Genomic DNA, 18,083 nt, shown 5'->3' with positions numbered 1-18,083 from the left:
ATGCTCCTAACATGGGAGCAGCCAATTATATAAACCAATTAATAACTAAACTAAAGAGACACATTGATAATAATACAATAATATTATGGGACTTTAACATGTACACACAACAATGGACAGATCATCTAGGCAGAAGATCAAGAAAGAAAAAGGGCTTTGAGTAACACTGGACCAGATGAACTTCACAGATATACAGAGGACTCTTTCTGAAAGCAACAGATTCCTCTCAAGTGCACATGGAACATTCTCCAGAATAGATCACATACTGGGTAATAAATCAGGTTTCAACCAGTACCAAAAGACTGGGATTGTTCCCTGCATATTTTGAGACCACAATCATTTAAAACTTACATAAATGGGGGAGGAGGCAAGATGGTGGAGAAGTAGGAGGCGCTATTTTGAGTGAGATGATTACCAAAGAACTCTGACTACCCACGAAATCAGCCTGAGATTAGAATTATACACTTCTGGAACTCGAGAGGGGCAGAAGATACCAGTTGACAGGTAAAGCGATTGAAGCAGTGATCAATAACCTCCCAAAAAACAAGAGCCCAGGACCTGATGGTTTCCCTGGGGAATTCTACGAAACATTCAGAGAAGAAATAATACCCATTCTCCTGAAGCTGTTTCAAAATTTGAAGCAGAAGGAAAACTTCCAAATTCTTTTCATGAAGCCAGCATTACCCTGATCCCCAAACCAGACAAAGACCCCACCAAAAAGGAGAATTTCAGACCAATATCCCTGATGAATACGAATGCTATGATTCTCAACAAGACCCTAGCTAATAGGATCCGGCAGTAAATTTGAAAGATTGTCCACCATGACCCAGTGGGATTTATCCCTGGGTTGCGAGCGTAGTTCAACATTCACAAATCAATCAGTGTGATAGAACAAGTCAGTAGGAGAAAAGAGAAGAACCACGTGATCTTCTCAGTTGATGCAGAAAAGGCATGTGACAAAATGCAGTATCTGTTCCTGATTAAAATGCTTCAAAGTATATGGATAGAGGGAAAATTCCTGAACTTCTGAAAATGTATCTATGAAAACCCCACAGTGAATGTCATCCTCAGTGGGAAAAAGCTGACAGCCTTCCCTCTGAGATCAAAAACACGACAAGGATGCCCACTCTCACTACTCTTGTTCAACATAGTATTAGAAGTCCCAGCAACAGCAATCAGACAGCAAAGAGAAATAAAAGGTATCCAAACTGGCAATGAAGAACTCAAACTCTCTCTCTTCACAGATGACATGATACTTTATATGGAAAACCCAAAGACTCCACCCCCAAACTATTAGAACTCATTCAACAATTCAGTAATGTGACCGGATACAAAATCAATGTACAGAAATCAGTTGCTTTCTTATACACTAACAATGAAAATACAGAGAGGGAAATTAAAGAATCGATTCCATTTACTATAGCACCAAGAACCATAAGATACCTGGGAATAAACCTAACTAAAAAGGTAAAGGATCTGTACTCAAGGAACTACAGAACACTCATGAAAGAAATTGAAGAAGACACAAAAAGATGGAAGACCATTCCATGCTCTTGGATCAGAAAAATAAACATTGTTAAAATGTCTATCCTGCCTAGAGCAATCTATACTTTCAATGGCATTCCAATAAAAATTCCACTGGCATTTTTCAAAGAACTGGGGCAAACAATCCTAAAATTTGTATGGAACCAGAAGAGACCCTGAATTGCTAAGGAAATGTTGAAAAAAAAAACTGGGGGCATCACACTGCCTGATTTCAAGCTTTATACAAAGCTGTGATCACCAAGACAGCATGAAACTGACAAAAACAGACACACAGACCAGTGGAACAGAGTAGAGAGTCCAGATATGGACCCTCAACTCTATGGTCAAATCATCTTCGACAAAGCAGGAAAAAATATCCTATGGAAAGAAGACAGTCTCTTCAATAAATGGTGCTGGGAAAATTGGACAGCTATATGTAGAAGAATGAAACTTGACCATTCTCTTACACCGTACACAAAGATAAACTCAATGGCCACAGTTGCCAAACTGTGGAGAGAATCAAGATGCCCTTCAATGGACGAATGGATAAGGAAGATGTGGTCCATATATACTATGGAGCATTATGCCTCCTATCAGAAAGGATAAATACCCAACTTTTGTACCAACATGGACAGGACTGGAAGAGATTATGCTGAGTGAAATAAGTCAAGCAGACAGAGTCAATTATCATATGGTTTCACTTATTTGTGGAGCATAACAAATAACATGGAGGATAAGGGGAGTTAGAGAGGAGAAGGGAGTTGAGGGAAATTGGAAGGGGAGGTGAACCATGAGAGACTATGGACTCTGTAAAACAATCTGAGGGGTTTGAAGTGTCGGGGGGTGGGAGGTTGGGGGAACCAGGTGGTGGGTATTATAGAGGGCACGGATTGCATGGAGCACTGGGGGTGGTGCAAATACAATGAATACTGTTATGCTGAAAATAAATAAAATTTTTTTAAAAGACCTCAAGGTGAGGCAGGAATTCATCAGAATCCTAGAGAACATAGGCAGTAACCTCTTTGACATCAGCCACAGGAACTTCTTTCAAGATATGTCTCCAAAGGCAAAGGAAACAAAAGCGAAAATGAACTTTTGGGACTTCCTCAAGATCAATAGCTCACACACAGCAAAGGAAACAGCCCACAAAACAAAGAGGCAACCCATGGAATGAGAGAAGATATTCACAAATGACAATACAGACATCGGGCTGATGTCCAAGATCTATAAAGAACTCCTCAAACTCAACACACACAAAACAGATAATCATGTCAAAAAAAATGGGCAGAAGACATGAATAGACACTTCTCCAATGAAGACATACAAATGGCTAACAGACATAAGAAAAAATGCTCATCATCATTAGCCATCAGGGAGATTCAAATCAAAACCGCACATTGAGATACCACCTTACACCAGTTAGAATGGCCAAAATCAATGAGACCAGAAACAACTGTCAGAAAAGATATGGAGAAAAGGGAACCCTCTTAAACTGTTGATGGGAATGTAAGTTGGTGCAGCCACTTTGGAAAACAGTGTGGAGATTCATCAAAAAATTAAAAATAGAGCTACCCTATGACCCTGCCATTGCACTACTGGGTATTTACCCCAAAGATACAGATGTAGTGAAAATAAGGGCCACAGAGACCCCAGAGTTCATAGCAACAATGGCTACAATCACCAAACTGTGGAAAGAGTGAAGATGCCCTTCAACGGATGAATGGATAAAGAAGATGTGGTCTATATATACAATGGAATATTACGGAGCCATCAGAAAGGATGAATACCCAACTTTTGTAGCAACATGGGCAGGACTGGAGGAGATCTTGCTGAGTGAAATAAGTCAATCAGATATAGTCAATTATCATATGGTTTCACTTATCTGTGGAGCATAAGGAAGAACAGAGAGGACATTAGGAGAAGGAAAGGAAAAGTGAATTGGGGGTAACCAGAGAGGGAGATGAAGCATGAGAGACTGTGGACTCTGAGAAACAAACTGAGGGGTTTGGAGGGGAGGGGTGGGGGTTAGGTGAGCCTGGTGATGAGTATTAAGGAGGGCACATATTGCATGGAGCACTGGGTGTGGTGCACCAACAATGAATCTTGGAACACTGTAAAAATAAGACAAACTTTTAAAAAGAAAGAAACTAGTATTGTGCCTGGTACTTAATAGGAACTCTCTAAACATTTATTAAATAATTGAAAGGATGAAAAAAAATTAAATTTTTTTAAATTTAATCTTTTTTTCAGCTTTTATTATGTTATGTTAGTCACCATAAGTACATCATTAGTTTTTGATGTAATGCTCCATGATTCATTGCGTATGTATAACACCCAGTGCTCCATGCAATACATGCCCTCCTTAATACCCATCATGTTTTAACAAAAGTTACTCATCTTGTCCTACTTCTCTCTGTACGATACTGTAGATTAAATGAACTTGACTACATGAGGCCCCCGCACTTCCTCCTGTATAACCTCTTACCAATTATACCAAACTTAACTCTATTCTCCTTGGTTTCAAATGATACCTTCAATGATTCTACATAGTGAATGTATTAACCCCCATAAATTAAGAGAAGTGCTATATGAACCCCTGTGTTACATTTTTGTCTGTGGATATCAACACTTCCCTTGGCAATATGAATTATTAAATGGCTGGAGCATGGAAGGTACTTGTCTTTTAGAATATTTGGTCGTCCCTTTTTTTCATATGTAATTCTAATTAAATCAGCCATTGGACCAGTACTATCAACTATTCTCAGGTTAAAAAGAGAAATCACAAAGTATTCTGATCATCTTCCCAGAAATCAAGAAGATGGAATTGGGTACATGTTTAGGAGAACATTACTGCCATGGAGGGGAATGGTATCACATGGAAATACAATTTGAAATTTTTCAATAACTTTAGAAATTATAGCAAATGAAACTGCCCAAGACAAACAGCCCAACAAAAGGCCTTAGACCCTTTGGCCAGAATATCGTTTAAGATAATATAATTGCTTTAGATTATATATTAAGATTTTATTTATTTATTTTGACAGAGAGAGATCACAAATAGGCAGAGAAGCAGGCAGAGAGAGGGGGAAGCAGGCTTCTTGCTGAGCAGAGAGCCCGATGCGGGGCTTAATCCCAGTAGACTGGGATCATAACCTGAGCCGAAGGCAGAGGCTTAACGCACTGAGCCACCCAGGCGCCCTGCTTTAGATTATATTTTAGTAGAGCAATGTGTTTGTGTAGAAGCTAATTCATCCTACAGTACATATATTAATACTTCCTCAGAAATTTGAAGTTTGTCCTCACAAAATAAGAACGTGAGCTACTTGGTTACAATAAGTCTCCCCTGAAGTCACAGATTCAGATTTGGACTGGTTTTCAGGGTTATTTTCTTGGATCCTCCAAAAAATTAGGTCAATTTTCCTAGGATATGTAGAATATCCATATTCTTAACTCTTCTTCTTTGCTACTTAATCATAAAATGTAGTATAAAATGTTGTACAAAAGCAAACAAAAACAAAAAAAGTACAAAAATACTGATAATGCAGAATGTTGGCTTACAAACTGGAACAAAGGAATATTTCCAGGTGAGTACGAAAAGTTTCCATTCCTCTAACCCTGGTTTCCACACTATTTCAGCAGGAAATAGCTAAAGCAGTCATCTTCCCAATTCCCTCAAGAATGAGGAATGATCAAAAGACAGTGGAAGTAGAAACCAGTAACCAAAGGGTTAATGGGACTAATAAGTGTAACAGCAACTTTTTACCCAGATCTGCTTGTTCTCAGAATACAGCCTGCCACTCAGTTTCTATACAATCTTGCCTGACACCATGATAGCAGAATATTGATTTAGTTGTCTTACTCAAGACTTCACTAAGAAAATTACCAAAACCAGTCAGGAACACTGTCTCTGAGCATGCACAAGTGTCCAGTGGATGAACTTTTGACCTAGAAAGCCCTAAAACCGCCCCCTCTGATCATGTTAAGGATGCCATTTTCTGGTTATGGATTGCATGAAAATACATACAGAAGCTTTTAGCAGGCAGAGATAACAAAATCAACCCTCCCCTACTTATTAATTTCCTTTATCTATTCTGAAGTCACATCCCTAAACTCCTCTCCCCTAAACAGATCAAAAGGATCTAACCAGGTCCTTTTTTATTTGCCTTAAAAATCTCTGACTCTCTAATACCCACCACCTGGCTCCCCCAACCTCCCACCCGCCCCCCGCCCCTTCAAAACCCTCAGATTGTTTTTCAGAGTCCATAGTCTCTCATAGTGCACCTCCCCTTACGGAGGGCACGTGTTGCATGGAGCACTGGGTGTGGTGCATAAACAATGAATTCTGTTACACTGAAAAGAAATAAATAAAAATAATAATAATAAAAGTATAAATAAATAAATAAATAAATATCTCTGACTCTCCCACTTAGGGGGGGTAGATTTGAGGCTGGCTTTCCTGTCTCCTGGTTTGGCTGTCTCTTCAATAAATTCTTTCCTTGCTTCAAATTCAATGTCTCAGTGATTGGCTTTGCTGTGCATCAGGCATACAGACAGGTTTGGTTATCAAGGTATGCAAAACCCTCATCTAGAGTTACTGATAAATTCAACTCTTTCTTATACAGAACAATGTTTTAAAATATTTGATGGTAGAGATATGTTTTCTTTCAAAGGAATATTGATATGATGTGGAATATAAAGAAATTTAAGGCAGGGTCCCCTCTCTCTCCACATTAGCAGCCTTGTGAGAACTCATTCCTAATAGTCAATGTCTCTAAAATGCAATACCCAGAGTTGAACACATTATGAGGCAAAGCAAGCCCCAGAAACATGACTAAATCCATCACCCAACCATGAACAACCTAGACCTCTTGGCTTACAAGAGGCTGCCAAGCAATGGCAGCACCCTCCTGGGCTTTGAACCCAGCACAGGAGTTACTGCTGATCTCCAGGCATCAGATGCTTTATTCCCCAGAAAGAAATACCTTGCTCCCTGCCACACGTCGATAAGACAACCCTGGAGGGTAGAAGAAGGTGACTGTGGTTCCATAGGAGTCCTCACCATCATTCCACACCATCACTCTCATATTCAGCTCCAGGGTACTCCCCACCAACAGGGTCTTCAAGCTAGGTGTTGGGGTAGAGGGCAGAAGATAATCCTGGAATTGGGGCTAGAAATGGTCTGGAGATGAAACACAGAGTGGGGAGGTAGAGGAGAAACAGGGAACAGGAGGTCTTTCTGAGCACAGGCTAGAAATGTTAGGGAGATCACTGGAAGCCAACTTAGAAAGCTGCCCATCACAAATCTGAGTGCGAAGAAAAATCTGTTCTGGTAAATTTAAACATCTTTATTTTGTTAGTCTTTTTTTTTTTTTCCCATTATCTTACTACTCGTTCATGATTGTAGCTTTCAATGTTTCTATATTTATACCTGTCAATATTTTTATTAAGATTTCCTACACTTCATATTTCTTTCAACATTGCAGCCTTTACTGAGTGAGTTATGTGCAGTAGTGTACTGGTAAATGCTTAAAAATAAACTCTGGAAATAAAAAAAAAAAAAAAAAAAAAAGAAATGTTAGGGAGAGCCAGGGCAAGAGTTCCAGGATCCAGAAGAGGAGCTGGGGGACCAGGACAGGTCTAAGGGAGTGGTAGCTCACCCTGAGAAGTCAAAGGAGATGCCAAGGTCATCCTGACAGACATGGTCAGTTCCACAATTCTTCTCAAAGGGGAGCTGAGAGGGAAGGCAAAGCAGGGTTTTCCTCAAGGTCTGGAGTCTACACCCTCCACTCCCTTCTGGAAGATTACAAAACCAAGACTTACAGAGGCTGTGTAATATCTCTGAGCATCCATAGCCAACATAGGCCGGAGATTTCCAAAGGAAGGGACAGGCTTGCCCACCAGGGAGAAGTTGAGACGCAAGGCGATGGGGGTCACCGTGTCCTCCACGCAGGCCTAGAGGATGGACATTAAAGACAGCAGTGACTAAGGAATGCGTCTTCACAGTCACTGTCCTGTTCCTTCATCTGTAAAATGGGGTAGTAATGATACCCAGCTTTGTTCAATTGCTACAATTCCACCATGCAGAACCTCTGCTTTGCCTGCTTTCTGCCTTATTCCTTCCCTACAGCATCCCCCATGGCTCACTCATTCTATTCAGGATCTTCCCAAACTTTACCTGATCTAAGAGGTCTCCCAACATCTTCTCTACTCTCTTCCTTGACTTCATCTTTTTTCATAGCATTCATCACTACCTGATATCTATTATCTAGGAACTTGATTGTTTTTTGCCTTCTCTCAGAGTTTCCGGTGGGCACGACTCTTTTGTCCACTGCAGTGTCCCCAGTGCCTAGGACAGGGCCTATCTCAGAGAAGCAGCTCCTAAAAGAATCCCAACTCATCACCCCATAGTTCTCTGAAGCAGTAATACTCTCCTAAAATCCAACTGTGTAGCCTCAGCAGTTGTAGATGACCCATCCATTTATACATGTGCTTGCTTACTTACTCATCAGCTAACCAGTGTTATATGCCTCCTTATTCCAGGTCCTGTGGTAGGGCTAAGCCACAATAACCCTGTTCCTTCCCTGCCCACCCCACTGCCAGCCTCAGAATCTCTGCCATCCCCAGGACTCTGAGGTCCACTTACCAGGAGGTGCAACTTCACAGTCTCACAGTGTTGACTCAGCCCAAGGACTCGGACACGAGTCAGATTCCGTGTTTTTGTCTCCTCAAAGATGGCACGGGGACTCTGGCGGCCAGGGTCGAGGGTTAGGTCAAAGGTCACAGAGCTTTGGAGGTCACCTGTAGGGGAAAGGAAGAGATGAGGAGGGCTGAGAGAGCGAGGAACTCCCCAGATGGACAAGTGTCAAGGCAGGAGATAGAAGTCCTGAGCTGAGGGACTCTAAGGACCAGACATCTTGGGTCAGAGAGGCGAGGACTCACCCAGTCGATTCTTGGGACTTTCATAAATACGAAGACAGACATTAGCATCACCCAGTGCGTTGACAGAGGAGGTCTCTTCCCGACACTCAAACAAAGACCTGGCTATCTCTGCAGGTTTGAATTGGATTCGCATCCACACCCTGAGTACAGGTCTGGTCCTATGGGCAGAACACTGAGCTGAGGGTAGGACCTTGGTCCCAGGAGGGCAAACTGGGATGGGGGTGGAGAGACTAAAATCCTAAGCAGACTTAGAATGATCTGGAAGTGTTTGAGAAGGACTTTCTCACCTGAGCAGCAGCGCCTGTCCCTGGGCCCCCACGGCCAGGTCCACCAGTCCATCCAGAGTAAGGTCTTGGCCCCCACTCAGTGACTGCCCAAAATACTGGAGGCTGGGAGAGAGCTGGGAGGCTGAGATCCTCTGAAAAGAGAGGGAAAGGCAAGGCAGATTAAGGGTGATGAAAACAAGTTGGAAATAAGCAATAAGAGGAACAGGAAGGTAGGAATGTGGGAGACAGAGAAAGGTGAGTAATGAAAAGATGTCACCAGAAGTACCTAAAAAAGAGGAGGTGGGGTGGGAAAATGATGACCAGAGAAAAGATCCCTAAGACATAAATGAAGGAGTGGTGATTGAAGTGTTGGCCTGGTGACCTGGGTCTCATTCATTCATTCATCCACTTACTCTCAGGTCAATTTCTGGCTCTTGTCATAAGCCATGAGCTCTTGGGCCAGGATCTAATCTTACTGTGCCTCAGTTTCCTCATCTTTCACATAGGGATAATAATATCTTAGACTTTAGTATGAAGTAGTAAATGAATTAATGCATATATGTCTTTGAACAGAAGAAATCACTAGTCTGATTATGATGAGTATTAGAGCTAGCGGGGAAACTCAGAGCTCATTTAACCCCACTTCCATACTTTGCAGAAAATGCCAAGGCCACAGAGCCTTTAAGAAGTCACCTCCAGACCTGAAATCAAACCCCCTGACTCCATGCCAGGGCCCCTTTTTGCTTTCGAGGACCAGCCTATCTCTTCAGAGGACAAGGAGGGGAAAAGTTGGGATGGGAAGTGGCTATAGCAACAAGAAAATAGTAAGCTCTGGAACATTGCCTCCCTGTGGGTTCCTTCTCTTTTATTTCCATTGCTCCTATAATGACCAACCCTTTGGAGAATGTGCCCTTTAAAATCTCTGAGCACGGCTGGACTGGCAGGCATTAAGCATAGTAACAATAAAATGAAAGATAAGTTCACTAATCACTAAGGACATCTAAGAAGGAAGAGGCAGGTAGAGTCAGCACAAATACAGTCACGCAGCCTCATGCTCGAGAAAACTGATCTCACTGGCACGTCCGCGGGTTCGTGTGTGGGCCCAGTGGGAATAAGGCCAGTCCTTCCCAGTCAAGTAATGGGGTGGGATACCTCATAGTGGGAAGAAAGAAAATCATGGTGGACCGGAAAATCTGGAAAGGCCTTCTCTTAGAGTCAAGACTTTCAGGTATAACTCAAGTGATACTTGCAATATCAAGTGATATTTGCAATTGCGGGTGTTCATACATATGCCTCTAAACTGCTGCAACAAAGGGAAGGTGAAACCAGTTGGTGTAGAATGAATGCGGTTCCTTAACATCCGGTGTTACTGTCAACAAAGACTTTCATTCTCTTCTTAAAGTTCCAAGTTCTTTAGAACCCTTTCAATTGTTAAATTGGATTAACAATCATTGATTATAATACTCTAATACCTATTATATGCCAGGTACATATATATATTTATACTATGTATATACTGTATATGTACTAACTCATTTAATCCTCACAGTAGCAGCCCAGTGAGGTTGGTTCTCTTACTATGACCATTTTACAGATGAGGAAACTGAGCACGGAGAGGTGTGTAATATCCTATAGCTAGGAAGTAACAGTACTATAGGGATCTTCTTTGACATTTTTTCTAAAAACTTCTTAAGATGTAATTCATAAAGTATACAACTCAATGGTTTTTTTTATAATTTTTTTTAAGATTTTATTTATTTATCAGCGAGAGAGAGGGAGAGAGTGAGCAAAGGCAGACAGAGTGGCAGGCAGAGGCAGAGGCAGAGGGAGAAGCAGGCTCCCTGCCAAGCAAGGAGCCCGATGTGGGACTCGATCCCAGGACACTGGGATCATGACCTGAGCTGAAGGCAGCTGCTTAACCAACTGAGCCACCCAGGCGCCCCACAACTCAATGGTTTTAAGAAGTTGTCAGAGTTATGCCATCAACACCAAATCAATTTTAGAACATTTTCATCACCCCCCCCAAAAAACCCTTTATCACTCAGCCCCTTGTCCTTATTTTCCTCCACCACCAGCACCTGACAACTCCTTATCTACTTTCTGTCTCTATGGAGTTACCTATTTACCTTCCATATAAAAAGAATTGTACAGTATGTACCCTTTTGTTTCTGGATTCTTTTACTTAGCATAAGGAAAAGAAGGGGTTCATTCATAGAGCACATACTAGTTCTTCATTCCTTTTATGGCCAAATAGTATTCCATTATATGCATGTTTATTTACAATATAATGTATGTGTTCATCAGTTAATGGACATTTGGACTGTCTCTACATTTTAGATATCATCAGTAATGCTACTATGGACATTCATGTATAACTTTTTGTGTGGACATAGGTTTTCAATTTTCTTGAGTCATACAGTGTACAATTGCTAGGTCATACAATGACTCTACATATAACCTTTCGAGAAACTGCCAGATGTGTTCTAAAGTGACTGCAGCATTTAATATTCCCACCAGCAGAGTTTGAGGGTACCAAAGTTTCCACATTCTCATCAACACTTGTTATTATCTGTCTTTTTTATTCTAGCCATCATAGTGGCTGTGAAATAGTATCTCATAGTGGTTTTGATTTGCTAATGACTGATGACTAATGATGTTCAGCATTTTTTCATATATGTATTGGTCCTTTGTATATCATCTTTGGAGAAATGTCTGTTCGGATCTTTTACCTATTCTTAAATGGAGCTTTCTTTGACTTTTGCCAAGGAAAGAAGTCTTCCCTTTTCAGGGAGCTTTCCCCATCAGGACAGACATTTGGCAGGACAGCTGATGGCATGAGGGAATGGTCATATAGCATCCATGGAGAAGAAGGGGTGAGTCGACAGGCAGACTAAGGCAGCCAGACCTAGACTGGCAACAGGGAGCCATCAAAAGACCAAAAACTGGGTTAGAAGTCAGGAAATTGGAACCTAACTCATCACCATTCCTGATCCACTATAAACCTTGGACAAGTCGAATCACTGCTATTCTCCATGCCCCAGATATCATTTCTAAAATGGATCTGTTAATACCTGTCCTATGTACCTTATAAAGTCACTGTGGGATTAAAAGTCCTGAGTGGAGATCTCACTCAAAAATCAAGTCCTCTGGGGTGTCTGGGTGGCTCAGTGGGTTAAAGCCTCCACCTTTGGCTCAAGTCATGATCCCTGGGTCCTGGGATGGAGCCCCACATCGGGCTCTCTGCTCGGCAGGGAGCCTGTTTCCTCCTTTCTCTCTGCCTGCCTCTACTTGTGACCTCTGTCAAGTAAACAAATAAATTTTAAAAATAAATTTTAAAAAGTCAAATCCTCATACAAAGCAGAGGACATTCCAATGTGTTCATTTTTAAGTTCCACAGATTTTGCTTGCTGCCTACAAGGTGCCAGTGCTGGGCAAAGAAGTAAGATGAGGTAAAGGAGAATTTTCTGGTGGCAGAATAGGAAACAAGTAGAAGCAAGGAAGAAGTTGCTGTAACAAAAGAACACGTGACTGGGCCTCACCTGACTGTGGGAGGGGCTGATGCCCAGCCCTGAGGTTCCATGAAATAGGTAGACAGCACCACGGCTCTCCTGCTCTCCTGGGGCCCCGATGGCCACGTCCGTCAGCTTGTCCCCATTCACATCCCCCAGCACTGTCAGCGCTGCCCCAAAGCGGCCCCAGGGGTGGCCTTGCTCCCCAAAGAGAATGGCCTCACATTGCCACTTAGCCCTCTGCAGAACAAAACCAGTGTCAGGTCCCAACACAGGCAATCCCTCCACCCCACACCCAGGCCCCACCCAGCCCTGGGCTCATCAGACACTCACCCCATGGGGCAAGGGGCACACAGACACCTGCCCCCCTCGGGTTGGCTTGTAGTAATGAGGAGCCCCGATGAGGACAAGGTCAGAGCTGCCATCTCTATCCACATCCACAGTGCAGAGGGAGGCCCCAAAGTAAGAGCCGATCTGCAGGGCACAGCCAAAAGTCATCCTGCCTGCCCCTGCCAGAGGCAGTCCCTTCTGGGACAGGTCCCACTTCTCCCCAGCCACCGGGACCTCCTCCCTACAGGATCCCACACCCCTTCATCTCCTCCCTCTCTGCTCCTGCAGACCCTGCCTCCCTCACGTTCCACTCTGGCTTCCACAACATCCAACCTGTGTCCCTGTGACTTCAGCCTTCGGCCTCCATTGCCCAGACATCTTGGTGAAGATGACAGCCTTCCCAGTATGCTGATGGCGGGGGGCCCCCAGGATCAGGCTCTGGACCCCCTTCCAAAAAGCCAGCTCAGTGGAGTAACCTGAGGAGGGCACAGCTCAGCACAAAGGCTTCCTCCCCACCCCCGAGCTCCTGACCTTCCCAGGCAGCTCCTGTCCCAGCTGTGGCCCCAACCACAGCCTTTTCTCACCCAGGTAAGAGTCCCTCATGTCCACATTCTCTTGAGACATGTTGATGAAAGTGGGTCTTTTGTTTTGGGTGTACAGGAAGGCACCTCCAGACCAGCTGAAGCTCCCCACTGCCCCCAGAACTGGTCCATCCTGGGAGGAAAAAAGTCCAGGGCTGAACAGGCCTAAGCCAAATGAGGACAGCCTATTCCCAAGCCACCGACTCTGCTCATTATTTGGAATTCTCTTCCTCCACTCCCTTATCAAATACCCTCCTTACCTTCCCTCCTACCACTTATCCCTCTTCCTACATCAATGGCTTGAAAGGGGCCCCGACTCACAGGTGTGATCACAGCACTGAAGCCCTCCTGGGACATCTCCAGTTCAAAGGAACTACTGCTTATGGTCTGCGTACCTGGTGGAAGGCATGACACCTGGGTTTCAGAGAGAAAGACAGGCTTTGCCAAGTCTGAGAAGCACACCTCCACTTTAGAGGATCTAATGTGGGAGATTAACACCCAAAGGGATGGGTTTATGCCCAAGGCATGGGGATCCAGGTTCAAGAAGCATTTATGGGTGAGGGTTTCTGAAATGAGTACTTTCTTCTGTAGCTTACCCTCAATGGCAAAGATCTTCTCTTTTAGTTGGTTTTGAATGTCTCTCAAAGCATCAAAATTATCCACTCTAAAAATGTACTCATGTGAGGGCTTCGATGCAATGTCATTTAATTCTTTCCAGGAACGTTGGTTTTGAAAAGCTGATCCCACCTGTCCCCAGTGAAGACCAGCACAGTGAAAACAATCATGAATCTAATATGCCTGGCACATGCTGGATGCTGACATACTCCAGTAACCCCTCAAGGTCAATATTATTACACACAGTGTACAGATATGAAAAGTGAGGCTCAAACAGCATCAAGGAGGGTAGGGAAAAGGATCAGGGTACCCAGACACAGCTTTCATCCTGAAGGTAGTAGAGGCTGAGAGAGCTGGCAGGAGGGAGCTTCCCTTCCCTAGAAAGGGAAGTTGCCTTAAGAGGAAGCAAGGGGAGGAAGTGTGACAGGGTATGTCCACATCCTACCCCAACTGCATAGCGGATGATGCCCGCAGCCTCAGCCATAGGGATGACATCCTCATAACCCAGGCGGTCGCCTTGTTTTTGCCCATCTGTGATGACAATGAGGATCTTGGAGGCATCTTTTCGGGCTCCTTTTGAGGTACTGAACAGTTTGTTTCTGTCAGAGAAAAGGATCCAGAGACCTATGAACAGGCCTGCCGCTAGCTCCTGATGCCTTTGGGGAAGGAGATGCTCCCTATCCCTTGGAGGCCCTGCTCCCACCCCTAGGTCCCCAGTTGGATGAGGAAACCACAGGCTAAATTTCAGTACCAACCTGTCCCTCTCTCATGGAGAGAGATGAGGCCTAAAGGAAGACCCAGATGCTTTAGGGAAGGACCCAGGAGAAGCCAGGACTCACGTGACCATTCGGATGGCTGTGGCTGTGTGAGTATACCCTCCCAGCTGGTCCACAGAATCCAACAGGGCTAGTGGGTTTGAGTTGTGTGTGAACTCTCTGAAAGTGAAGTGCTCCCGGAACTTGTTGGAAAACTGCATCAGGGAGAACTGGGGGAATTGCAGGGGCTGGGAGCCGAGGCCGCCGGAGCAGAACCGCGGGCGCTCCACCACCAGCCCCCACAGCCGCCCTGCACACTGCCCTTCCCTCTCCCAAGGGCACACCTGGGTGCTGGGTTTCTGGAACTGGCTCATCACAGCCTTCACAAAATTCAGCATCTTGGCAAAATCATGGAAGGAGATGCTGCCTGAGCCATCGATCAGGAACACGATATCCTGCTCTTGCCTTGGACACTCTGGGAAAAGAGGTGGCACCATCCTCCAAAGAACACTCCAGAGCCTAGGACCTCAACTTCTTGGCTGTAAGAACTCTCCACCCCCGACCCAAGGGCTTCCACAAACCCTGCATAGAACAGGGCCCTTTGACCTCCTAAAGTCCTTAAAGAAGCTACATCTGTGACACAGCTGCTCACACCTGTGTAGCCAGCCTGGTTTATTAAAAAAAAAAAAAAAAGTAAAACTCCCTCCGATCCAATCTGAGCGGTTTGAAGCGGCGGGGGGTGGGCGGTTGGGGGAACCAGGTGGTGGGTATTAGAGAGGGCACGGATTGCATGGAGCACTCGCTGTGGTGCAGAAACAAGGAATACTGTTGTGCTGAAAATTTAAAAAAAAAAAAAAAAGTGCCTCGAATCCAGACGGTAAGAAGCTGGGAGCCATTCCCCAAGGTAGCTTGGCTGTCCATGTCTCTTTCCCAAGCCCTACTCTACCTCTTTCCCCACATCTCCATGATCTAGCATGAAAGGGGACTGCTTCCGCCCCTGGCCAGCGTCCATCTTCATTAGTCAGTGCCAAACTGTACTTTTGCTGAATATTTTTAATGTCACCCCGACAACAGCCACATACTGTCCTTTTCTGTTCTCAGCTTAAATATAGACTCTTGAGCCCCTCCTGAGTGAATTCAGAAGTGGTCAAAAAAAAAAAAAAGAGGAACCTCTCCCAGGTTCCCCTTTCTGTTCCAGAGGTTCCCACCTGGGTGTTCTGAAGGGAGCCCATGCTCCTATGAGTAAAGTCTAGAGTCTGTGAGGTACTGTAAGGGCACTCCATTCAGTGGCCAGATGCCAATCTCCGCAGGAGCCTGAGTGTAAATGTGAGACCAAGGAGAGGCCCAGGACTGCCGTGGATAGATCTGAAAACTTACTGTTCTTACTCCGTATCTCCTACCCTATCAACATGGGGAAAGACAGACCCTGTGCCTCAACCTGCATGCACACACATGCATACATGTACCTATAGACATGTGTGCATATGCATGTGTGTGTATACACATACATTCATACATACATATTCACATATACATACACACATATACAGACGCATACTCATATGCACACACAGACACACATACTCATGTATACGTTTGCATGCAAATACACATATATATGCATATGCACAGATGTATACGTCCATACATACACACACACACACCACTCAGACTGGCTTCACTGTCCTCACACATTTCCACAAACCAAGTCATTAGACCCTAGGATGTACTGTGTGCAAATAAATCCCCTTCTCCTAAAAATAATAGCAGCTAACATTAAATGAGCCTTCACCACTTGCCAGGCTCTGTGTTAAATCCTGGCCATGGATAATCTTCTGTCCCTCTTAGCTTGGTTTTGTCGTTATCACCATCAGACAGATGAAAAAACTGAGTCTCCAAGAGGGTAAGTGGGAGAGTGACAGGGCAAGGTGTAAAATCAGGCAGTGACTCTCCAGCCCACATTTGGAACCACTCTCCCATCCAGTAATGTTTTTTTCCAGGTATCTTTTTTTTTATCCAGTCACAAGGCGTGTATGCTCCTCAAAGGAGCCAGTGGACCCCAACACTCACCCTGCAGGGCAGCCGGGAGCCTCTGGGCTTGCCAAGAAGAGGAGCCCATCAGGAAGCAGAACCCCGTCAAGTACACGTTCTCCCTGCATGTATGGTGCACTGTGGGGCCACAGGCCTAGGGACAGAGGCGCCTGAGGGGAGGGCCTGTTCCTCCTTCCTTCCCGTCCTCCTGTCCCAGTACCTTCACCCTCCCCTAGACCCCGAGCCGCAGCAGCTACAGGTCCCCACTCCTTCCCTCAGGACAGTTCCACAACCCAAGGCAACTCACCAGCAGCTGAGAGGGACTAGTGGAGGCTGCCAGGGACAGGCCCAGGGACATGTTCACAGCTTCTGGGGGGACTGAGGGGACATATATGTGTTACCCATAGGACAGAGGAGACTGTAAAAGATCTGGGCAGGGGTCACCTCAACCCTGAAAGACAAGTCTGACTGGTGAAGGGCTTTCGGGTCTTGATGGATGTGTGTGGGGGTGTGATGGACAGGGAGGCCATAAGGGGGTCAGGAAGCCTGGAAGGTTAAGGGTCTCAGACAGAGCTGGAACTGAGAAGTAGGGCTTCTGTGCTCCCCGCAGTTCCCTAAAGCATGAGAGTCTAGACCTAAGTCCTAAGGAGGGGCAGTGACTCACTCTGCAGGTGGATGGGCTCACACTTGCCCATGCTGTAGTCACACCGGTAGAGACTGCCTGTTTGGTTGGTACGCTTTATCTCCTGGGGGGCTCCAACCACCACCCTGGAGGGAGACAAAGAACACTATAACTAAGAATGTGGACAGCAGGGTGCCTGGGTTGTTCAGTCATTAAGCGTCTGCTATGGCTTAGGTCATGATCTCAGGGTCCTGGAATCGAGCCCTGTATCAGGCTTCCTGTTCCACAGGAAGCTGGCTTCTCCCTCTCCCACTACCCCTGCTTGTGTTCCCTCTCTCACTATCTCTCTCTGTTTGTCAAATAAATATATGAAAGTCTTTATAAATTTTTTTAAAAAGAATGTGGACAGCAGAGCCAGACTTCTCAGTAAGTTGGTTTCACTCCTCTAAGCCTCCCATCCGCAAAGTGGAGATTAATACATTGTAAGTTCCACATGGGAGGGATTTTTTTTGTCTGTTTTGTTTTCTGGGGCATGCCTGGCTCCTGAAATATTTAGTAGTAGGGGTTCAATAAATATTTGTCGAACAGTTGACACCTATGTACCTCATAAGGTTATTGTGAAGAATGAATCAGTGTTCACCTAAAAATGCACATCAAAACTACAGTGAGATATCACCTCACACCTATCAGAATGGCTAAACCAACACAATAAACAAGAGGTGTTGATGAAGATGGAATCAGGAGGGAGACAAGCCATGAGAGACTCTTGATCTCAGGAAAACAACTGAGGGTTGCTGGGGCGGGGGGTGGGAGAGGGTAGCTGGGTGATGGACACTGGGGAGGGTATGTGCTATGGTGAGTGCTGTGAAATGTGTAGGCCTGATGATTCACAGACCCTTACCCCTGTGGCA

The 18,083-nt window shown here is 44.8% G+C and overlaps 1 protein-coding gene across 1 annotated transcript in view; it reads right to left on the bottom strand.

Moving 5' to 3' along the window:
- Positions 1-18,083, bottom strand: part of ITGAX (integrin subunit alpha X) — a 34,411-nt gene that overhangs the window by 14,529 nt on the left and 1,799 nt on the right. Inside the window, exons 3-20 of the mRNA XM_044233289.1 lie at positions 17,215-17,318; positions 16,858-16,928; positions 16,590-16,704; positions 14,864-14,994; positions 14,604-14,749; positions 14,210-14,363; positions 13,746-13,896; positions 13,471-13,544; positions 13,153-13,282; positions 12,902-13,044; positions 12,572-12,712; positions 12,269-12,478; positions 8,751-8,881; positions 8,464-8,621; positions 8,168-8,322; positions 7,345-7,476; positions 7,182-7,255; positions 6,507-6,648 (exon numbers count right to left, since the gene is read on the bottom strand). Of these exons, the coding sequence (XP_044089224.1) occupies positions 6,507-6,648; positions 7,182-7,255; positions 7,345-7,476; positions 8,168-8,322; positions 8,464-8,621; positions 8,751-8,881; positions 12,269-12,478; positions 12,572-12,712; positions 12,902-13,044; positions 13,153-13,282; positions 13,471-13,544; positions 13,746-13,896; positions 14,210-14,363; positions 14,604-14,749; positions 14,864-14,994; positions 16,590-16,704; positions 16,858-16,928; positions 17,215-17,318 (2,362 nt within the window). The remainder of the gene's footprint in view (positions 1-6,506; positions 6,649-7,181; positions 7,256-7,344; positions 7,477-8,167; positions 8,323-8,463; positions 8,622-8,750; positions 8,882-12,268; positions 12,479-12,571; positions 12,713-12,901; positions 13,045-13,152; positions 13,283-13,470; positions 13,545-13,745; positions 13,897-14,209; positions 14,364-14,603; positions 14,750-14,863; positions 14,995-16,589; positions 16,705-16,857; positions 16,929-17,214; positions 17,319-18,083) is intronic.

This window comes from Neovison vison, chromosome 14 (genome assembly GCF_020171115.1).
Source record: "Neovison vison isolate M4711 chromosome 14, ASM_NN_V1, whole genome shotgun sequence".
Taxonomy (NCBI): Eukaryota; Metazoa; Chordata; class Mammalia; order Carnivora; family Mustelidae; genus Neogale; species Neogale vison.
Note: the sequence above shows the minus strand (reverse complement) of the source record. Positions and strands in the feature narration are given on the sequence as shown.